The sequence below is a fragment of the Nymphaea colorata genome, chromosome 14, assembly GCF_008831285.2.
Source record: "Nymphaea colorata isolate Beijing-Zhang1983 chromosome 14, ASM883128v2, whole genome shotgun sequence".
NCBI classification, from domain to species: domain Eukaryota; kingdom Viridiplantae; phylum Streptophyta; class Magnoliopsida; order Nymphaeales; family Nymphaeaceae; genus Nymphaea; species Nymphaea colorata.
The window spans coordinates 9,940,143-9,961,432 of record NC_045151.1 but is presented as its reverse complement, the minus strand read 5'-3'; the positions used below and the strand labels follow the sequence as shown (position 1 = coordinate 9,961,432).

At 37.6% G+C, this 21,290-nt stretch overlaps 1 protein-coding gene across 3 annotated transcripts in view; it reads left to right on the top strand.

Annotated features, from left to right (window-relative positions):
• The window catches only part of LOC116267791 (DExH-box ATP-dependent RNA helicase DExH6), a 57,241-nt gene extending 36,497 nt beyond the window's left edge, over positions 1-20,744 (top strand). For 2 of the 3 annotated variants that reach the window (XM_031649695.2, XM_031649694.2), the window contains 7 exons: positions 3,977-4,132; positions 8,946-8,998; positions 9,086-9,119; positions 9,232-9,321; positions 9,409-10,413; positions 10,487-11,560; positions 19,681-20,744. In XM_031649695.2, the coding sequence (XP_031505555.1) occupies positions 3,977-4,132; positions 8,946-8,998; positions 9,086-9,119; positions 9,232-9,321; positions 9,409-10,413; positions 10,487-11,560; positions 19,681-20,193 (2,925 nt within the window). In that variant the 3' untranslated portion in view covers positions 20,194-20,744. Of the gene's footprint in view, positions 1-491; positions 2,104-3,976; positions 4,133-8,945; positions 8,999-9,085; positions 9,120-9,231; positions 9,322-9,408; positions 10,414-10,486; positions 11,561-19,680 lie in introns of those variants that run through there. The other variant, XM_031649696.2, reaches the window with a different exon arrangement.
• The last annotated feature ends 546 nt before the right edge of the window (positions 20,745-21,290 follow it).

Below are 21,290 nucleotides of genomic sequence, written 5' to 3'. Positions count from 1 at the left end.
ATGCAAACTAACAGTTGGAAAATCTATTATAGATGTATAGGCCTTAATAGATACAGGGTGTACAAACACTGTCATTGACGAAACACTTGTTGATCCAAAATACATAAAGATTATGGACAATCCAATTATAGCAGAAACTGAGCAGGAGAGCAAGAAATTGGTATCAACAGGCCCTAGCAACAAGAGTGAGGGACGTGCTGCAACAGGGATGAGGGACAGGGTCACCCAGCACTGATAGAACAGGATACTGGTGAGTTTTGTCGAAATCAATCTCCTCAGAAACTGAGCAGGAGAAAGAAATTGGTATCAACAGGCCCTAACAATTTGGATGAGGGACGTGCTGCAACAGGGATGAGGGACAGGGTCACCGAACGCCGATAGAACAGGATACTGGTGAGTTTTGTTGAAATCAATCTCCTCCCTCTCCTCCCCCTCCCCCTCCCCCTCCCCCGTAGTTTGGCGACATATCTGATTCAGACTTCTCAGGACAGAATAGGGGACTGTGGAAGTAGGCCCGCATGGATTTCCCACGATTTTTAAGGGAAGATCCATTGAGTTGGATCATCAAGGCTGAACAATTTTTTGAATGTCATGGAATTACTGGAGAACAGAAAGTAGGCCACACTGCTATCCTCTTCGACGGACCAGCCATTTGCTGGTATAAGTGGCTCTTACCGCAGCATGGGACGCTTGGGTGGGAAGAATTGATCAATGCGATAAATGCACACTTTGGACCATCTGCATTCCTCAACTATAACGTAGAGCTGTCAAAAGATCAGGCAACAAGGATTGATTGTCGATTATCAGGAACATTTTGAAGAGATAAGCAATATGGTCAGAGTTTGGCCGATGGAAGCGCTGGTGGGAGCGTTCATAGGAGGCCTAAAAGATGAAGTCAGGATCCAGGTACAGACGATGAAACCACGCACCCTCTCTGACTGCTTTGAGATAGCTAGGATGGTCGAGGAGAAACTCAAGAGACTCGGTGTGTCCAGCCAGCTGGGAATTGTGGATAGGAATTTCAAGCCCATGGGACTGCGCCCAGAGGCGGCGCCTCCACCTGCGAACAGCACCAAGCCAAGTCCAGCATCTAGGCAGGTTATTAAACGTTTGACGCCTGAACGAATCAAGGAGAAAAGGCGTTGTGGCATCTGTTTTCACTGTGACCAACCATGGTTACACGGCCATAACTGCAGGAAACTGCACATGTATTTGGTGGATGAGGAGGGGCAGCCACTGGAAGAAGAAGAAGATGCTGAGCTTGAACAAGTGATGTTAGGGGAGATGACGGCCGCGTTTCAGCCTGAGATCTCACTCCACGACTTGACAGGGGACGAAGTACCCCAACTGATGCATGTGGAAGGGCTGTTGAGAGGATGGATCGTGAGCATATTGTTGGACACAGGTTCCGCCCATAACTTCATATGAAAGAAGACGGCCAAAACCTCGAGGTGCACGCTGGAACAGCAGCCAGCCATCAACATCATGGTAGGGGATGGAAGGACACTGAGGTGCAAAGGCAAATGCTCACAGGAGGTGTTAGAGATGCAGGGCCACAAATTTCCAGTGGAATTGTTTACCTTAGCGATGGCAGGTGCTGTGTTGGGCATTCAATGGCTGCGTGGTCTTGGAGAAATGGTGTGAGATTTTTTGGGCATGCGAATGCATTTTTGCTGGGCTGGAGAGGATAGACAAACCTTGACTGCTGCGCCCAAGACACCCAGTTCTGGTTGCAAGTGATCCAGAATCAGGAAATGCAGCAGGGAGCCAGAAATTACAAGAAAGAAATTGACCCAGTTAAGATGGCTGCACTGCTGGAAGAGTTCAGCATTGTTTTTGAGACACCCAAGCGTCTGGCACCAGCGCAGAATTGCAACCACAGCTTCAAATTACAGTAGGGAGCCAAACCTGTTAGACTGCATCCCTGCGGCTACAGTCACTATCAAAGGGAAACATTGGAAAAAATGGTGCACGAGATGCTAACCGATGGCATTATCCAACCAAGTCGCAGTCCATTTGCTTCCCCAACGCTGTTGGTCAAGAAAAAAGATGGGAGCTGGAGGTTTTGTGTGGATTGTCGCTCACCGACTTAATGCGATAACGGTAAAGAGTTTCTACCCTATTCCTATAATTGAGGATCTTTTAGATAAATTACATTGTGTTGTCTATTTTTCGAAGTTGGATCTTCGTGCAGGGTTTCACCAAATTCGAGTGTCTCCAAACGATGTGCCCAAAACAGCATTTCAGACACACAAAGGGCTGTACGAATTCAAGATCATGCCATTTGGCTGACCAATGCCCCTGCTACTTTTTAGTCCCTAATGAATGATGTCTTCAGGCCATATCTTTGTCAATTTTTTTTAGTATTCTTCGACGATGTTCAGTGTTCTTGTCTTCAGCGCAGGGGAAGAGGAGCATCTTCGGCACTTGAGGCTGGTACTATCGACCCTGCAGCAGCACCAGCTACATGCTACCCAAATGTCTCTTTGGGTCTGGTCAGCTTTCATATTTAGGGCGTGTGATCCAGTCAAGGAGAGGTGAGGATGGAAACAAACAAGGTGGACATGGTGAGAAGATGGAACCCTCCCTGATCAGTCAAGGAACTGCGCTCCTACTTGGGACTTGCTGGGTATTACCACAAGTTCGTGCAAGGATATGGGTGGATTGCTGCACCCTTGGTTGAGCTGACGAAAAAGGATAGATTCAAATGGTGAGAAGCAGAGGAAGAGGCCTTTGAAAGGGTGAAGCAAGCCATCACTTCAGCGCCAGTCCTAAGAATGCCAAATTTTCATATTCCTTTTGTGGTGGAGGCTGATACCTCAGACCAAGGTGTGGGAGCAGTCCTCAGCCAAGAACACCTTCCTGTGGCCTTTTTCAGCAAGATGTTAGGGATGACGTATAAAACAAAATCTGTGTATGAGCGAGAATTAGTTGCCATTGTGCTTGCAGTCATAAAATGGAAGCAATACTTGATGGGACGCAGGTTCGTGGTGGTAACAGACCACCACAGTCTTAAATACTGTTTGCAGCAGCCGACATTGTCCCTCACCTTGCAGCGCTGGATCATAAAGCTCATGGGGTTCGATTTTGAGGTGCAGTTCAGGAAGGGAAAGGAGAATCAAGTGACTGACGGGCTTTCTTGAGCAGTGAATCCTTGGGCTGGCTCCCTAATGGCACTATCTCAAGTGAAGGTGGAGCTATGGGGCAAAATTAAGCAAGTGCACCAGAGCCCAACCTCAGTGCAGAATATTAAGGAGCAGTTAAACAGAAACACTACACAGCGCTATCGCTACGTGTGGCGTGAACCACATCTGTACTATCGGGGCAGAGTATTCATAACCCCTGAATCTGATTTGGTTGGGATACTTTTAGAACATTTCTATAACTCCAAGGCAGCCGACCATGAAGGAGTAGAAAGAACTTATAGAAGACTGCATTCCTCCTTCTATTGGCCTAGACTGAAGAGGACAATTACAGATTATATCAGAAGATGTAAAATATGCCAACATCATAAGTATGAAACCTGAAAGCCAGCAGGCTTACTGCAGCCCTTGCCAATTCCCGACCGCATATGGAAAGATATTTCGATGGATTTCGTAGAAGGCTTACCGAAATCTAGGGGAAACTGTTAGTTGAAGAAAAACCAAAAACTGTTAGTTGAAGAAAAATGTAAACTGTGAAACTGGAAGTGGATATCCTCCTTTATTTCTTTTCACCAACCCTCTAGGATCTAGGGAAGCTTGTCAAAATGTGAGATTAGAACTTTATGATACATCCTTGTATTTGGCCTGGTTTATTCCATTAATTCCTTGTATATCTCCTGGGTCACAATGCTGCAGCATTTAGAATGTAAATAATGTAAACAATGGTTTAATGCGATTCACTAAAATCTCATGTTTTTGTGAATGCTTGTGTATATCATTGCATGTATTTCAAGTTTTACTTTTCCTAAGCAATCCTGTTTTCCAATGTTTAGATTCGTCTGGAGTCCGAAGGTGGGAAGCATTCATCAATAATGTTTTGCACAAATGGGATCCTTTTAAGGCTGTTGATTGGCATGGGTGCTGGTACATCAAAGAAAGAAGCAAAGCTTGATGAAGCGGAGGCCCATGAAATAACTCATATTATTGTGGTAATGTCTTCTACTATGATGTGGGTTTCTTCCTCAAAGTCAATAGAAATCTAGAAACCATCGATCTGCTTTGACAAATTTAATTAATAAAATAATTCAGTTTCTTTAGAGGTTTTTTCATTTTCTCTCTTTTTTTTTCTTGTATCAAACTGCTATTTTCTCTTCTAATGTCATTAAAATTGCAGTGCATTTTATCAAATAGCTAATGTAGTTTTCCTTGTGCTTGTGTTTTTCTGGTGACACTGTTAATGCACTGCTGCCAATTTCTTGATAAGGCCAGCTACTTTGTACTTGTACAGCTAGTATCAATCTCTTGCCAATTTTTTCATTTTTTCATATTTGCAACTTCTGCACTGTGTAGAACATTGGTTTCACGCATTAGGATTTGAATTCAAATATCTCGCTAATTGACATGGATGTAGGTTGTATGTCTCAAAGGAGATTTTAGGCTTTTCTTGTGGCCACATTTTGCTGAAGATAGGAACTTCCCCACCCTAATTTATAAATTTCTAAGAGTTTTTATGATTAATGTGGTTCATTATTGCATTTCAGTGCCCCTCTACATTTATAGAATGCCCCCAAACTATTTTTTATCTTTTCTTTGCCCCTAAATATGTATCTGTCATAAGTAAAATGAATATGCACGCCATTTTACTTTTCTGTACAAGAGGATGAAATTAAATGCACCTAACAGCAATGAGTTTAGATCTATATTACATGTAGAATTTGCTTTAAAGGCCATTTTTTTTTTTAAATTCTTCTTTGAACTTATTATTTTTAGCAATAGATATATAACAGTTTAAGGTGATATAATACAAGGTTAATAAAAATACAAAAATCTGTTATCAACTTGAAAAGACTTAATATCTTATCTGGCTGCCTTTAAAATTTGGAACTAAATAAAAGCTACATTTCACATTACGGATATGTAATCTAAATAATAGAAAGTACTTTAAACATTTCATCTTTGGAGATTTTAACAGTAAGAAATTCCATGAAATTGCAATATTTTTTCAACAAGCTTTTGAATACATTAACAAGCATAAGTTTACAATATAAGAATATAAAAAAAGTCAAACTACATGAACACACTAGATTTTCAAAAATATATTGGGCTTTGGAAAATATGTTATCCACAAATATTATTTATATATGATAGTATGCGATAAAATACTTTTTTTTTAATCCATTAATATTCAGTAGAAGGTTGTGCTCATCTCGACAATTTTTTTGGCTCTGCCAATAGGCTTCTCCCCAAGTTACATGGTACATGGGTACTGGTACGATATGGGTGTGGAGATACGGGTATGGGTACGATGATTTTAGAAAATATGGGTACGGGAGTACGGCAAAGTGCATATGTAAATATATATATATATATTATATATATATATATATTATATATATATATATATATATATAAAATAATCCACAAAATTTCTCAGAACTAACGAAAAATGAGAGGAAAATATAGAATCCTGGTGAAAGCAAAATAAAAAGGAAGGGAAAAATGAAAATTAAAGAAAAAATTAAGTTTAAAAATATAAGTTTTTATGTTTTAAAATACAGCTGTATCCAGCCCAAGTACCAGTGTCTCCGTACCCACAAACTGACACGAGTACATGAGCAAATTACACAACCCATGTGACTTAGGCTTCTCCTCTTGCTAAACAAGATTTCTGATGATTTTTTTCTAAAATAATTTGTAGGGGACTAAATATATTCATGTTCACAATTACAAAAGACACAACAAACTTATTTTTAGTGTATGTGACTGTGTGTATTTTATTCTTTTGCATTTCATGACTTTTACTAACATTAAAGAAAACTTTTAATCCTTTTTGACCCTTATGACACATTGGATGAAGCAAAAGAATTGTCTGTCTTTTTTTAGCATTGATCTGTTTCAACTCCCATTGTTTTCTTACAGGTTTGTTGCTTACGTTTTCCAAATTTGTTTAGGAGTTTTTAAAAGTAAGGTCTAAAGAAATAAGAATATTCTCATCAATTTTATTCTTTTCAATTTTTAACTTGATTTAACATTTTTCATTATAGAACTTTAGCTGTGCATTTGAATATTTCATGATAATTTATATCATAGTCAAAACTATCAGTGAATCTCAAAATATTGTGGTCAAATTATCAAAAAAAATAAAATGGAAAAATAGGAATTTTACTTGTGAATATTGTCAGTTTTCCTCTCAGGAGTAATTATAATGAGGAACTTTTTTTGTGAGATTTACAAAAAAATCATGCCTTTAATATATTCCAAATCTTGTTTGCTTCTTTTAATAACTAAAAATGATTTTGAACTTTTATTGATGTTCTTTTGAGAAATTTAGAAAAAACTATTTATTCCACAATTTTTTTCCATTACCTTTTGTATGTTTGTTAGTTTTTTGAATTCCTATGTTTTCCTGACAGAAATGTGCTTTGTGATTGGTATGGAGAAGAAAAACTTGTCCATGAAAACTTGATAAGTGTATTTGTGGCTGTGATCTCAGCAAGAGTGGTGGTGCTTGTAGTCCTTTGTTATGTATTTATTGTTAAAAATGTTTGATGCACTATGTGTGTGTGTGTCTTGCTCTTAACCATTTGTAGAATCCTTTGCTTTTAAAAATGTTTGCGTTGCTATGGTTGCAAAACAAGTTGAGTTGCTCGAGCTTGACCATTTGTTAACCAGTTGAGTTTGTGCCCGTGGTTTACCCTAACAAATTACATGAGCCAATTAGTTAAATGACCTGAGTTCAAGCTATGTGTGCTCAAATCATATAAGCTCAATTAGCCTTGTCAGAGGTTGTATCACATGGTGCAGGTATAGGTGCCAACACAGGTGCAAGTGCAGAACTAGAGCGAGGCATTTTCAAAAAGCTTGGTGTGTGGATACAGTTGTACACACTAGACATACACACGTAGCAACAATAATATTTTAAGCAAACAAAAGATATATTCATTGTTATATTGGTAAAATATAGATTACTAAATGAACAATACAAAAGTAACCAAAAATAAAAACATAAATCTGTTGTGTCCAAGCCATATCCCATACATGCACCGATGTCCAGCCGTGTTGACATGGGTATGGTGCCTTCCAAGAGTGTCTGTGTTTCTTGTGGCATAGGTCAAAGGGCATATATTCAGTGTGTTTTACACTTTTACTACACATCTAAGTTACATAGGTACGTGTGATTTGCCCACATGCCTGTGTCGGTATGCAGGTATAGCAAAAATGGGTATGTGGGTATGACTGTATTTTAAAACATAAAAAAATAGATTTTCAAACTGAATTTTTTTTCTTTAGTTTTGATGTTTCCTTTATTTCCCTACTACCAAGTTCTATATTTTCCCAGTGTTGTATGTATCGTTGCTTTTTAAAGTTACGATACAATTCATCACTTGTATTGCAAACAGGTGGTGTATTGTATGTGTATCGCATGATACATGCGATACATAGCATGTATCATACGATATAGGGCGATGCATCCTGTATCGCACAATACATGTCTATTTTGAAACATATGAGGTTAAAACCACCTTTTTCAAACTAATTTTTAAAACTTGCCTCCCTCTTCATTTCGGAACATATCTAATAGTTGAAGGAGGGGGAGATTGTGGCAATTTTCGGAAGGAATAATCAGTTTCACCATGAAATCGTCGATTTGAGGGCAGATTTATGCATGGATGATTGATTCTTGTTTAGATAAAGAGGGTTTATATCTTCTATGAAAGATGAAAATGAGAATAAGATGATAAAGATTATGAATGAAGCTGTTTTCATTTGTTATTTGCATTAACATTGAACAATTTTGTCTTGTGATGTGATGTATAGTGTACGTAAAACTTGGTTTTTGATGTGTTATGGATCCTAGGACTTACTTATGAGTTATTATGTAGATCATCTTATAAATTATGTTTCTTGATGTCTTTGATCATGCTGTGCTACTATATGATATTATGACTACTTATTAATGTTTGTGAAGTAACTTCATACCTATAATAAGCCTGCCATTATGTATTACATGTTTTTTCATTAAAAAAGCATATTTTTTATTTTTCTCGATTGATCTGATTTATCTCTATCTTTTTTCTAAGTTTTTCTTTTTTTTTTTAATTAAAAAATAAATTTACGATGCACGTACGATACTTTACGATACAACGTATCTATTGGCAGGACTGATACGGCTTACATACGCTTTTTACAACATTCTATATTCCTCTCATTTTTCTTAAAATTTGAGAATTTTTGTGGATGGATTACATATACACGTTGCTATATCCCCATACCTAAATTTTCTAAAATCGCCGTACCCATATCTCCATACTCGTGCCCATATCAATTCATACCCCTGCCCATGTGACTTAGCTTTACATATGTCACTGTCTTTTGGTTACAGTGCTATCTCTATGGCCTGTTTCTGATGGGTTCCCAACACTTTGGAAAGCATGGGCACTCACCAACTGTAGCTAAATGGTTGAAACAACTATTACTAAAAGCATTATTTAGGTGAAAGCTTGTTCAAGTGAGTTTGGCAGATGAAGAAGAAACTAGTGTTTGTAATGCTGAGTTAAAATTTGTCAGATTACTACTATTGTCATGGCCCTTTAATGAGAAATGATGTGGGAGGCTTAACCTTTATCTAGAAGTTCAAGGTTTTCTAAGCAGCATAAGCTTCACTACTTCTCTGAGATGTAAAAGATATCAGTCTCTTAACTTTCTATTATAGCCTCTCAACCCTGAAATGTCTGAATACCATGAAGTGACTTCTGAGTAAGTAGTATCTCTAATTGGCATTAGTAACTGATGATATTGCAGGATGAAATCCATGAAAGAGATCGTTTTGCTGATTTTATGCTTGCGATTCTTAGGTAATAATTTCTAGCTGGTGATTCTGCTTTTTGTTGCTGCAACGTTTTTTATTGTTCCTCTTCTGATAATTTGTGCACTTTATGCAGAGATCAGCTGCCCTTGTGGCCTCATCTACATCTGGTTGTGTGATTTTCTTGACTCATGCTCCCCATTTTTTGTCTTCTTTTCCTTACAATTTTCTCATTTCATTGTACTTGTAGATTAACAGCAAGTTCTTTGCAAGAATTAACAGGTGTTGATGAGTGCAACTATTGATGCTGAACGGTTTTCACAATATTTTGGTGGATGCCCTATTATTCGAGTCCCAGGGTTCACATATCCTGTAAAACATTTTTCCTCAAGATCTTATTGTCGAACCTAATCAGCATAGCCTGTTCATTATTTCTCTTTTCTTTTCTCGATTCTTCAGGTCAAGACCTACCACTTGGAGGATGTGCTTTCTATCTTGAGGTCGCCAGATGCTGTTCATGCCAATGCTGATGGCTTGTGCAATGAAACAAGTTTAAACCAATTAACAGAAGAGTACAGAATTGCCATGGATGAATCAATTAGCTTGGCGTGGGTCAATGATGAATTTGAACCTCTGCTCGAATTAATTTCCACTGAAGTTTCTCCAGAAATTCATAATTACCAGCATTCCTCAACTGGTGCAACACCTTTAATGGTCCTTGCAGGAAAAGGTCGAGTAGGTGATGTTTGTATGCTGCTTTCATTTGGTGCTGATTGCTTTGTTTGTGATAATGATGGAAGGGCGGCACTAGATTGGGCTGAAAGTGGAAATCATCTAGAAGTTGTGGGGGTGCTGAAGTCTCATATGGAGCAGCATGACCTTGAATCAGAAGAGGAAAAACAGCTTCTTGAGAAATATTTGTCGACTGTTAACCAAGATCATGTTGACATTGTCCTCATTGAAAAACTGTTGAAAAAAATATGTATTGATTCTGTGGAGGGAGCTATCCTTGTTTTCTTTCCTGGGTGGGAGGACATAAGTCAATCCAGAGAGAGATTACTTTCCTCTCCTTTCTTCCGTGACTCCTCAAAGTTCCAGATAATAGTTCTTCACTCAATGATACCATCAATGGAGCAGAAAAAGGTTTTCAAACACCCACCTCCTGGTGTTCGAAAAATCATCCTTTCCACAAACATTGCTGAAACTGCTGTGACCATTGATGATGTTGTTTATGTCATAGACAGTGGTCGTATGAAGGAAAAAAGTTATGATCCTTACAACAATGTGTCCACTCTTCAGTCTTCATGGATTTCAAAAGCCAGTGCAAAACAGCGGGAAGGACGTGCTGGACGATGTCAACCTGGAATATGCTACCACCTCTATTCAAAAGCTCGTGCAGCATCTTTGCCTCACTATGATGTTCCTGAAATCAAGAGGACACCTATTGAGGAGCTGTGCTTGCAGGTGAGTTGTCCATGGAGCCTCTATGTTTGTTTCATGTTTAAAGATGTTTAAGTTTCTAATTCTGCTTATGCAGGTAAAGTTACTTGATCCACAATTCAAAATTGTGGACTTTATACAGAGAACTTTGGATCCTCCAGTATTTGAGGCCATACACAATGCGGTTGTAGTTCTCCAAGAGATTGGGGCATTAACAGAGGATGAACATCTGACAGAACTGGGGAAAAAGATAGGTTCCTTGCCAGTGCATCCATTGACTAGCAAAATGCTTCTATTTGCTATCTTAATGAATTGCTTAGATCCTGCATTAACCTTAGCATGTACGTCAGGCTATAGGGATCCATTTGTTTTACCAATACTTCCTGATGAGAAGAAAAGAGCTAAAGCAGCCAAATTGGAGCTTGCTTCACTTTATGGTGGCCATAGTGATCAGCTTGCGCTAATAGCAGCATTTGACTGCTGGAAAGGTGCTAAAGCTAAAGGTCAAGAACAGAAATTCTGTTCCCAATATTTTATTTCTCCAAGTGTAATGAATATGCTATTTGGCTTGCGCAAGCAGTTGCAAATTGAACTCATTCAGAATGGATTTATACCAGAAGATGTCTCTAACTGTAGCCTGAATTCTAAGGATCCAGGAATTCTGCGTGCAATTATTTTAGCTGGTATGTATCCCATGGTGGGAAGATTACTACCACGACTCAAAAATGGTCAGAAAGCTGTTGTGGAGACTGCCAGTGGTGCTAAAGTTCGTTTGCATCCTCATTCTTCCAATTTTAGCTTGTCATCTAGCAAATGTCTGACTTGCCCCTTGTTAGCATATGATGAAGTCACTCGTGGAGATGGGGGCATTTACATAAAAAACTGTACTCTTGTTGGACCTTATCCATTGTTACTGCTTGCAACGGAGATGGTTGTTGCTCCTGCAAATGAAAACGAAGATGAATATGATGAAGAATCTGATACATGTATGAGTGATGAAGATGAAAAGGAACCTCCGACCGCTTCTGTGAAACAAGAAACACTTATGTCTTCACCTGAGAATAGTGTTTCAGTTGTCATTGATAGGTGGCTTAGGTTTGAAGCAACTGCACTTGATGTTGCTCAGATTTACTGTTTGAGGGAACGACTTTTTGCTGCAATATTATTCAAGGTAAGTATTCCATATCTATTTTCATGATGACTATGTAGGTATGCTGTCCATCTTTCAGACCTATTATCTGCAAGTACCGCATTTCCCAAAGCATGAACATGTAGTTAAACTGTCTGTCTGGTGGCATTCATTGTGTTTCACTTCTACTTACTACGAATGCTCCTCTATGTTAGCATGGCCTATTTCTCTATATAGCATTAATTTTTATCCATCCTTGCCATTGTTCATTTGCTAAAGACAGGAAGCTACTTGCATCTATGTGAAGATCTCCATAATTAAGCAGCAGTTAGAAAGGATTTGTAACGGTGATAAGTTGGACAAAGAAGTACACATGCTGGAAGTATCAGAGAAACTAAAATGTTGGCTTCAAACCATGACTTAGGGTGTAAGGAGGGCCCAATAAAATGGGCAAATAGTTATTCTCAAATGCACCTCAAGGAGATGAATATTGCCTCAAAAAATAGACAGATACTAAATGAGGTTACAGAAGGCTCAAATGATGATGACACTCATATCTAGGAAAGAGACACAAATATAAAAAATAAATCTCTTTTATTAAAATAACATGTAAAAAAGCACACATTACCAAGAGGAAGAACCCATATATATACATGGAGAGCAGGAGGAGCTATCCAATGTTGTCGTTGGTAACATAAATGACCAAAGGAAAAGAAATAAGAAAAACGAAAAGATAAAAAAAAACTAACATATATGTGTACACATATTATATGTGCAATATGTACTCAAATATGTACACATTCACGCTTATGTTGACATGGCTGGACACAGGGTGTAGACACAGGTAGACATAAGTTGTAGATCTGATTGTTCCTTGGATATGGATGAACAAGTGTCTGGTGCTGTCAATTGACCCGTAATTATTCTTGGTCCATATTTTGACTTGGTCAAGTTTGATGAAGTCTAATTTTGTCCACATATTAGGGCCATTTGGTATGCCTTGTTAGTTTGTGAATGTAATTCTTTCTTATCTTAGAGATTGAAACTAGTAGTATAAAGTATGAATATTCTCTATGCCATTTGTTGTTTCATGTTTGTGAAAATGTTCGCAGCTGTAAAATGTCAACAATAGAGTTTTTTATTCAATTTAATGCACTAATAATGCTACTTTTATTGATTAATCATTACTAAAATCTGTGAAGATTTTTTTTACTTTTTGATGTACTAATTATTTATGACAGTTATTGTACACACACACACACACACACACTATTTTATATATATATATATATATATATATATATATATATATATATGTAGCTCATGTTTTCAAAATATCATTATTTTTATTGCCAAAATAGAAGGAAACCATTCTTGTCAGAAAAGCATCACAATATGTTCAAAATATTGCCAAGAATATGTTCCCTTTAAAACTTTATTGAGGATATGCAAATGTAATAATTTTTATACTTTGTTAATTGATTTTCTTTTCCAATTCACCATATTTTGACTGTAGTAATCTATGTTCTAAATATTGATTTCCAACTCATACCAGAAACCTAAATGATGTACTGCATTGGTATTGGCCATTTTAATACAAAAAAAAAAGAAAAATTACATAGTATTCTTATTATTATTTTATTGAAATATGAGCCTATACAGGGTTGAATCAGCTGAGATAAGCTTGTTGAATTGGCATTGTATGGGCCGATATTTGAAAGGGCCGTGATTACCCTCACATTGTGGGGATGGGCCAAGAGACACTGATACCTACACTGCTGATAGTCGTCATTGGACTGTCACCTGGGAAACTGCAGTGAGTTTCTCTTCTGTTTTCTATGAATATCTTCCTTCCACATTGGTAAGTGAGCTCACCCACTTTCCTTCTGTACAATCATCTTGTTTCCTTAAAGTTTTCATTGTTGATTTTCCTATTTTATCATCATTTTACTTTTTGTATTCAGCTTTGCACCCCTCTTACCATCATTACTTTTCCTTTGAGCTTTACAACCCTGTTTTCTTTACTCACTTTCTATTTGCATGCTTTTGTCTCTCTTTCTTTCCGACCCCTTTCATTAAGCTAGTCTCTTTCCTTCACTACTATCTATGTGAACATGCTCAAACCCATTGCATCGCCATTCACCTCCCCTCTCTCTGTCATCCCTCCTTATTTCAAAGCCCCAATTCCAACCAGCTCCATTCTATTGTAGTCATACGAGCTCTAGTAAATTCTAACCAAACTAATCTGAGGTACTTGTCTTTCCTTTTGGAATTAGATAAGCTATTTTGAAGAGTGTTAGTTTTGAACTCTCTCTCTCCCTCTGGTTTAGGTTCTACCTTTTTTATTTGTCGAAAAATAAAGCTTATTGTTTAGTAATTTTTTTCTATTTGTCTTTTATATAGTTTTTAAATTTGTTGAATTCATATATATTTCTCAAGAAAAATAGCTTTGCCTAAAATGCTTGACTCCAAGGAAGTCCTTGCCAATAAAAACCTGATAATTATATCTTTGACTATATATATATACACACACATATATATATATACATATATATATATTATATAAGAAATCCAGGATTTATATGACCAAATCCCATATTTGTTACGGTTTTTTTAAAAAATCAATTCTGCAGATGTGATGCAGATGTTTAGAACATATAACCTGACATAAAAGCCATGCTTTTCTGGGCAAAAAGATGCACAGTGACTCTTCGAAAAGGTTGCGGCACCCGAGTTGACACAACTCAGGTGTGGGTGTGGCAAATCAGGTGTGGGTGCGGCAACAAATAAATTGCTTTCGGACTCATTAATGCAATTGTAGCTTGTTAACTGATAGTTTTATTGTTTGTGTTTTATATCCTCATGCACTCATGTTCTTTTGAAAAATGTTACACATGCAGTTGCACCCACACCTTACACCTGTGTGACGTAGCATCTATGTCACAGGAGGGGGTGAGGAGGTGGGTGCAGGTGTGAGTGAGACACTTTTCAAAACAACATGGGTATGGGTGCATGGTGAGGAAAGGAGAGGGGTAACAACCAGACCCTCATATACTATACAAAATGGGAATTGTTTGGTCCATCGATCTTAAGAAAATCAGGCAGTGGAGATTAAGTTGAAAATACAAATGCCAAACTGTTTTCTCGAAAGACTGAAGTGATAGAAATCTAGCACCAATATCTGTAACCAGAAAACAGCACTCACGCAGGAAGAGAGAGAGAGAGACAGAGAGAGAGAGAGAAAATGAAAACAAGAAGAAACTGAGGAGAAGAAGCCGTGGCCAAAATGGTTTGCACGGCCTCTATTTATAATCCCATTTCCAGAATTCTAAGAGTCTCCAATCGTAGAATCCTAGGAGATTTCACAAGCTCCAAGGACATTAATTACATCATAGAAACCTAAGAGACTTCACATATTACAAGGATATTAACTACAACATAGAATCTTAGGAGACTCTTCACATGTTACAAGGACATTAAATATCTTAACACATTCTACAAGGAGGTGGAATCCTAAGAGACTCCTCTTCAACGTGCTGGTGAAGGATTTATATTTTAATACCCTCCCTCAAGTTGTGCATGGTTTTGCACCATGTACAACTTGCCTTTTAGAAACCAGAATCGTTCCTTTGTTAATCCTTTTGTAAATAAGTCTGCAATTTGTTCATCTGTACGAACATAAATAGGCTGAATCTCCTTGTCTTCCACCTTTTGTCTAACAAAGTGTTGATCAATCTCAATGTGCTTTGTTCGACCATGTTGTACGGGATTAAAGGCAATGTTAATAGCGCTTTGATTATCGCACATTAACATTGATGTTTTAATCTTTTCTCCAATGTCTTCTAGCAAATGTCTAACCCATGTAACTTCAGCAGTACCTGCAGCCATGCATCTGTATTCAGCTTCAGTGCTGGATCTTGCTACTGCCTTTTGCTTTCGACAACTCCAAGACACAAGATTACGTCCAATGAAAATACAAAAACTAGAAATGGACTTTCTTTGATCGAGATCTCCAGCCCAATTTGCATCTGTGAATGTCATAAGTTGATGTCCAGTAGTTATATTTTCACTCTTACCATAAACTAAGCCATCTCCTGCTGTCCCTTTAAGATATCTTAATATTCTTTTGACAGCATCCATGTGAGTATCTCTAGGTGCATGCATAAATTGAGATACTTGATTCACAGCATATATAATATCTGGTCTAGTAAATGTAAGATATTGAAGTGCCCCAACAATACTTCGATATTGCGTAGGATCTTCATATAACTCCCCATCTTGAGCACTTAGTCTTTGATTTAGAACACTAGGAGTTCCAACAGGCTTACAATCAGACATACCTGACTTTTTCAGTAGATCCAACGTGTATTTCTGTTGTGTCAATGTGAGGCGATTATTGTGCCTATCAATCTCCACTCCAAGAAAGAATCGTAAATCACCAAGCTCTTTCATTTTGAAGTTTTGCATCATCAAAACTTTAGCTTCTTCTATGTGTTTTTCTGAATTGCCTGTGATAACAATATCATCAACATATATAAGAAGTAAAGTAAATATGTTTTCCTTTCGATAAATGAAAAGAGAGTGATCTAGAGGGCATCTCCGAAAACCACATTCTTGAATCTTGCAAGAGAAACTGTCAAACCACGAACGTGAGGCCTGTTTAAGTCCATAAATAGATTTTCTTAGTTTGCAAACCCATGCATGAGAGTCTCCTTTCGTGTATCCTGGAGGTTGTTCCATATATACTTCCTCCCTTAAATCACCATGAAGAAAAGCATTCTTCACGTCCATTTGATGTAGTCTCCATCCATATTCAACTGCCAATGATATAATCACGCGAATTGTTCCCATTTTGATCACAGGGCTGAATGTCTCATCATAATCTTCTCCATATTGTTGTTTAAACCCTTTTGCTACTAACCTTGCTTTGTGTCTTTCTATGCTGCCATCAGGTTTGTATTTAATTTTGTATACCCATTTGGAGCCCACTACGTTCTTTTCGTGTGGCCTCGGAACGATCTCCCATGTTCCACATTCATGCAAGGCATCCATTTCTTCTTTCATAGCCTTTCTCCAATGATGTGATTTTGATGCTTGATCAAATGAAGTAGGTTCTTCCTCCTTGCCAACTTTTGCCATGAATAACTGAAAATCAAGTGATAAAGAATCATAGCTAACCCACCTGTGAATGGGATGACGAATGCGTTGGGATCTTCTAAGGTGGGGCATGTTGTCTTCTTCACTGTGAGCATCTCTGTCCCTTAGTCGTCGACTGTAGATAAGACCCGAATATCGATGTGCATCGTTGCTCTCTTCTTCATTATTGTTTTCATGATGACTTGATGACTGTGTTGGATCTTCTTGATTTTCACTTTGAGCCATATCCGACGGTTGTATTGCTCTCTCTGGATCTTCATTTTGAGGCACATCATTTTCTATAACAGGATCTGCATTGAATAACTGTGTACTGGTTCAGGGATCATAAGATTCAATAGTCATAGGCATTTCATTTGTATTATCAAAACTATGTTCATCAAAAATGACATTTCTTGAAGTTTTGATACGTTTAGTTGTTGGATCATAGCATCGAAAACCTTTATATTCATCAGCGTATCCAACGAATCTACATTGAATAGCTTTGTCTTGAAACTTGTTCCTCAAGGCAGCATCAACGTGAACATAGCATATACAACCAAAAACCTTCAAGTTCTTGTAATCAGGTTGTTTGCCTAAGAGTGTAAAATATGGCGATTTATACATCAAGAGTGTCATAGGCAAACAATTTATTATGTATACAGCAGTATGGAAGGCTTTAGTCCACAAGGAAATGGACACATTAGTATCATGCATCATGCTCATGGCGCTTTCAACTATATGTCGATGTTTCTGCTCAACTACACCATTTTGTTGTGGTGTGTAAGGGCAGGAAATTTGTCTAGTTATCCCTTTTAAACGTAGAAATTCAATAAAATCAAGCGAGGAATATTCTCCCCCTCCATCACATTGAAAATGCACCACATTGGATGAAAATTTAGTTTGAATCATGGCATAGAAGTTTCGAAATATGTGAGGTACAATCATCAGAAACTGAAAGTAACACTTGTTGAGATAAAGTGGACAAAATATACGCAACCAGACTTTGATCACGTCTCATCCACATAGCATGTTCAGGATTGTTGTCTTCATGAACAACAATAACTTCTCCTGCCTCATTTTTTATTTCCTGTAAAACGGATATTGGTGGAGCCTTTGTTGAACCATCGAGATGTCCAAAGAGGCCTTGACTTCTTATGAAAGGCATGATTTGCCTTTTCCAGATCAGATAATTCTCATGGTTGAGTTTTTCGGTAATAAGGTGAGGAAGAAAACTTGAGGACATGCCAGAATGCGAAAGGTTTTCCATGACAGCAGAAAGGAATGGTATATAGGTAGAAGATGAGAGGGAAAGAAGACACGATATAACAAGATGTGTCCTTGGGTAAGCAAGAAGAAAAACGAACAAGAATTGCGCAAGAGAAAAGTAAATTCAGGATAGAGACAAGATGAGAAAAGAGTTCTAACCAGATCAGACCTGTTTGGGCATTTCGTTTGGTAGAGATAACGTAACCTGGCGCTCTGATACCATGATAGAAATCTAGCACCAATATCTGTAACCAGAAAACAGCACTCACGCAGGAAGAGAGAGAGAGAGACAGAGAGAGAGAGAGAAAATGAAAACAAGAAGAAACTGAGGAGAAGAAGCCGTGGCCAAAATGGTTTGCACGGCCTCTATTTATAATCCCATTTCCAGAATTCTAAGAGTCTCCAATCGTAGAATCCTAGGAGATTTCACAAGCTCCAAGGACATTAATTACATCATAGAAACCTAAGAGACTTCACATATTACAAGGATATTAACTACAACATAGAATCCTAGGAGACTCTTCACACGTTACAAGGACATTAAATATCTTAACACATTCTACAAGGAGGTAGAATCTTAAGAGACTCCTCTTCAACGTGCTGGTGAAGGATTTATATTTTAACATGAAGTACTCCTCAAGTAGGCAAGGAGACTCTTTTAAGGAACTTCATTTGTTTCCTCTATTTCTCTCTCTCACTAACACACACACACACTCTCAAATGAATTTCTTTAATCGAGAATCCTTCAGAGTGCCTTAAAAAGGAAGTTTAACTATTTTTTTTATATAATCTCTACCGTTTGGTCTTCTTAGAATTGACAGCCCAAATGATTCCTATGTGATGTAATAACTATATATATAGACACTCACATACACACTCCCAAGTGGCAGCTGCACCTGAACAGTATTGACTCTGGTGCGGTAACCTTGTTGAAGAGTTTGTGTTAGTGCAGCACTGTGTTGGTGCAGCATTTTTTACTGATGTATCATTGGTGTTCTGAACCATGGCGTACTATTTGAAGAAATAATGTTAGAAACTTAGAGGGACCTATTCTTTGTCCATTATGCATTATCATTCAGTGTCCTTGTAGACTTTTTCTGTAGCAATTGTGCACTTCATTCTTTCTTAAAATATTGATCAGAGTTTTAGTTCATATTAGCATCATTAAGCTAGTCATAACAGTTTTTGTTTGCAAACTAATCCTTCTTTGGAGCATTATCACATATATCGTTTACGGGCATTATACAACAAGAAATTTCTCTTGTATAATACGGCAAAATTGTATATCTTGGGAAAATCTTGCCAAATGTTTAAAGAATTTAAAAAAAAATTAAAAATTTTAAAAATCTCAAAAATTATATAATGATGAGAAATTAATAAAAAATATAAAAAACATGTGTTTTTTATTTAAAAAAAATGCTTCTTCTTGCTGTTTTACATGGCTGCTCGTTTGTGGCGTATTTATCGTGTCTTTTTTTTATTAAGACACGATAGTTTGGAGTTTGGGTATATTCCAATATTCCATATGGTTAGGCATTAGTTTTGTTATTTTGGTAGGAAATGTAATAACTATCTTTTCATAATTCTGTGTGAGATCTGTTTTTCTGGTTACGTTAGGGATTACGTTAGCCCATGTGATTATATACACATTATATGTGGATTTCTTTTCTGCGAGTATGATGCACCTGTTGAAAACATCTATGACCTCTTTGAATTTATTGAATATCTGGGACACTCAAAGCCCTTTCCTTCCTGCACAGGTCCATCGTCCTCAAGAAATATTACCTCCAGCCCTGGGGGCATCAGTTTACGCAATTGCTTGCATGCTTGCCTATGATGGTATGTCTGGGATAGATGCTGGATTGATGTCAGTAGATTCTCTTACAACAATGGTCAAAACCACTGGCATAGAAAGCTCATCTTCAAAAAAGCATTTCATATCTGAAGGAAAGAAGTCAATTAGAAGTCATTGTCCATCCAATTCGCTTGAGTATCTGAAATCACTGTTAAACGCAGACACTGCTGTTGCAGTTGCTGCTTGTAATTCTACACAGCAGCTGCACAAATCAAAGTCCACTGCAAAACTCTATAATGGACAAAGACACAATGGTTCAAGTCATAAGCACTCAAAATCAGCCGGTCCAACTAATAAAGTGCCATCTGAGAGGACTGAAAGAGCATCAGCTGAGCCTCCTTTTGTTGGTGGAAGTAACCCGCCAAGAGCTGGTTCTTTCAAGAGGCAACGTGAAAATGGTTTTCAATTATTCAGCTAAGTTGGATAAAACTAATGAATGGTGATGAGAATTGATCGGATTTATCCTTGGTGGAGATAATTCCTCAAGAGCATTGATGAACGCACTCATGATACCTCACACAATTTTGGGAGTCCTAGCGGCATCATGTCATGATGTCAATTTAGTCTATGATGTCCTCTCTTCAAATATCCCAATTTGATCAAGAAGAAGAGGACATTACTTGGATGGCTGCTGCTGCTAAAAGTGTATGTTTTGCTGAATTTGTATGAGAAGCCTAACTGCTGTCGCCAGTTGTCCAGAACCTGGCAAAATGCTGCGTTCACGTTTTTCTTCTGTGCAGAGGTGCGTGCATGCATGTGTCTCCCTTTGCTGTAATGAAATTGAGGGTCTGTAGAAGTGTATGGAAGGCATTTAAATTCTCTGATTATGTAAATCATATGTATAGACCTATGTCACACAGACTCTTCAAAAAAGGGACCGCACCCTTGTCTGCACGACGCTGGTGCTGGTGCAGCACCCCAACCATGTCCTTTCTTATGTAAGTTTAAAATATTTTTCATTTTTTTTTCTTTTCCCTGTCCATTTCTTTGTTTATGTATAGTAATAAAAATAAAAAGAAATGACAGATTAAGCTAAGAAACAAGCTAAAATGATATATATTATGGATACATACATTTATATATATAAAATAAATATATTATATATATATTTATATATATATACACCCTTGCCGCACCCTTGCACCCAAAACTTTTGGGATACGTTGCATCAGCACCTACATCCACACCTGACCCGCACTCATGTGACATAGGTATAGACGACATGATTCCTGGTATTCAAAATATTTGATACCCATGCAATCCTAAAATATGATAATTTATTGCATCTTGCAGCTTTCAAGTTTTATTCGATGTTGCCTACTGATATATACATGGTGCTCAGCTAGTGCATCTAAGAGGAAGAAATGGTGTCCTTTTTTAGCATAAGTTGTTGAGAATGTTCTGAACGATTTGGGGTTATATTCTGACAAGAGACTGGAAGATCCATGTTGCCGCAAAAATAACTGAATATTTGGGGTTATATGTGCCAAACCCCAATCATGTAAACCTAATATT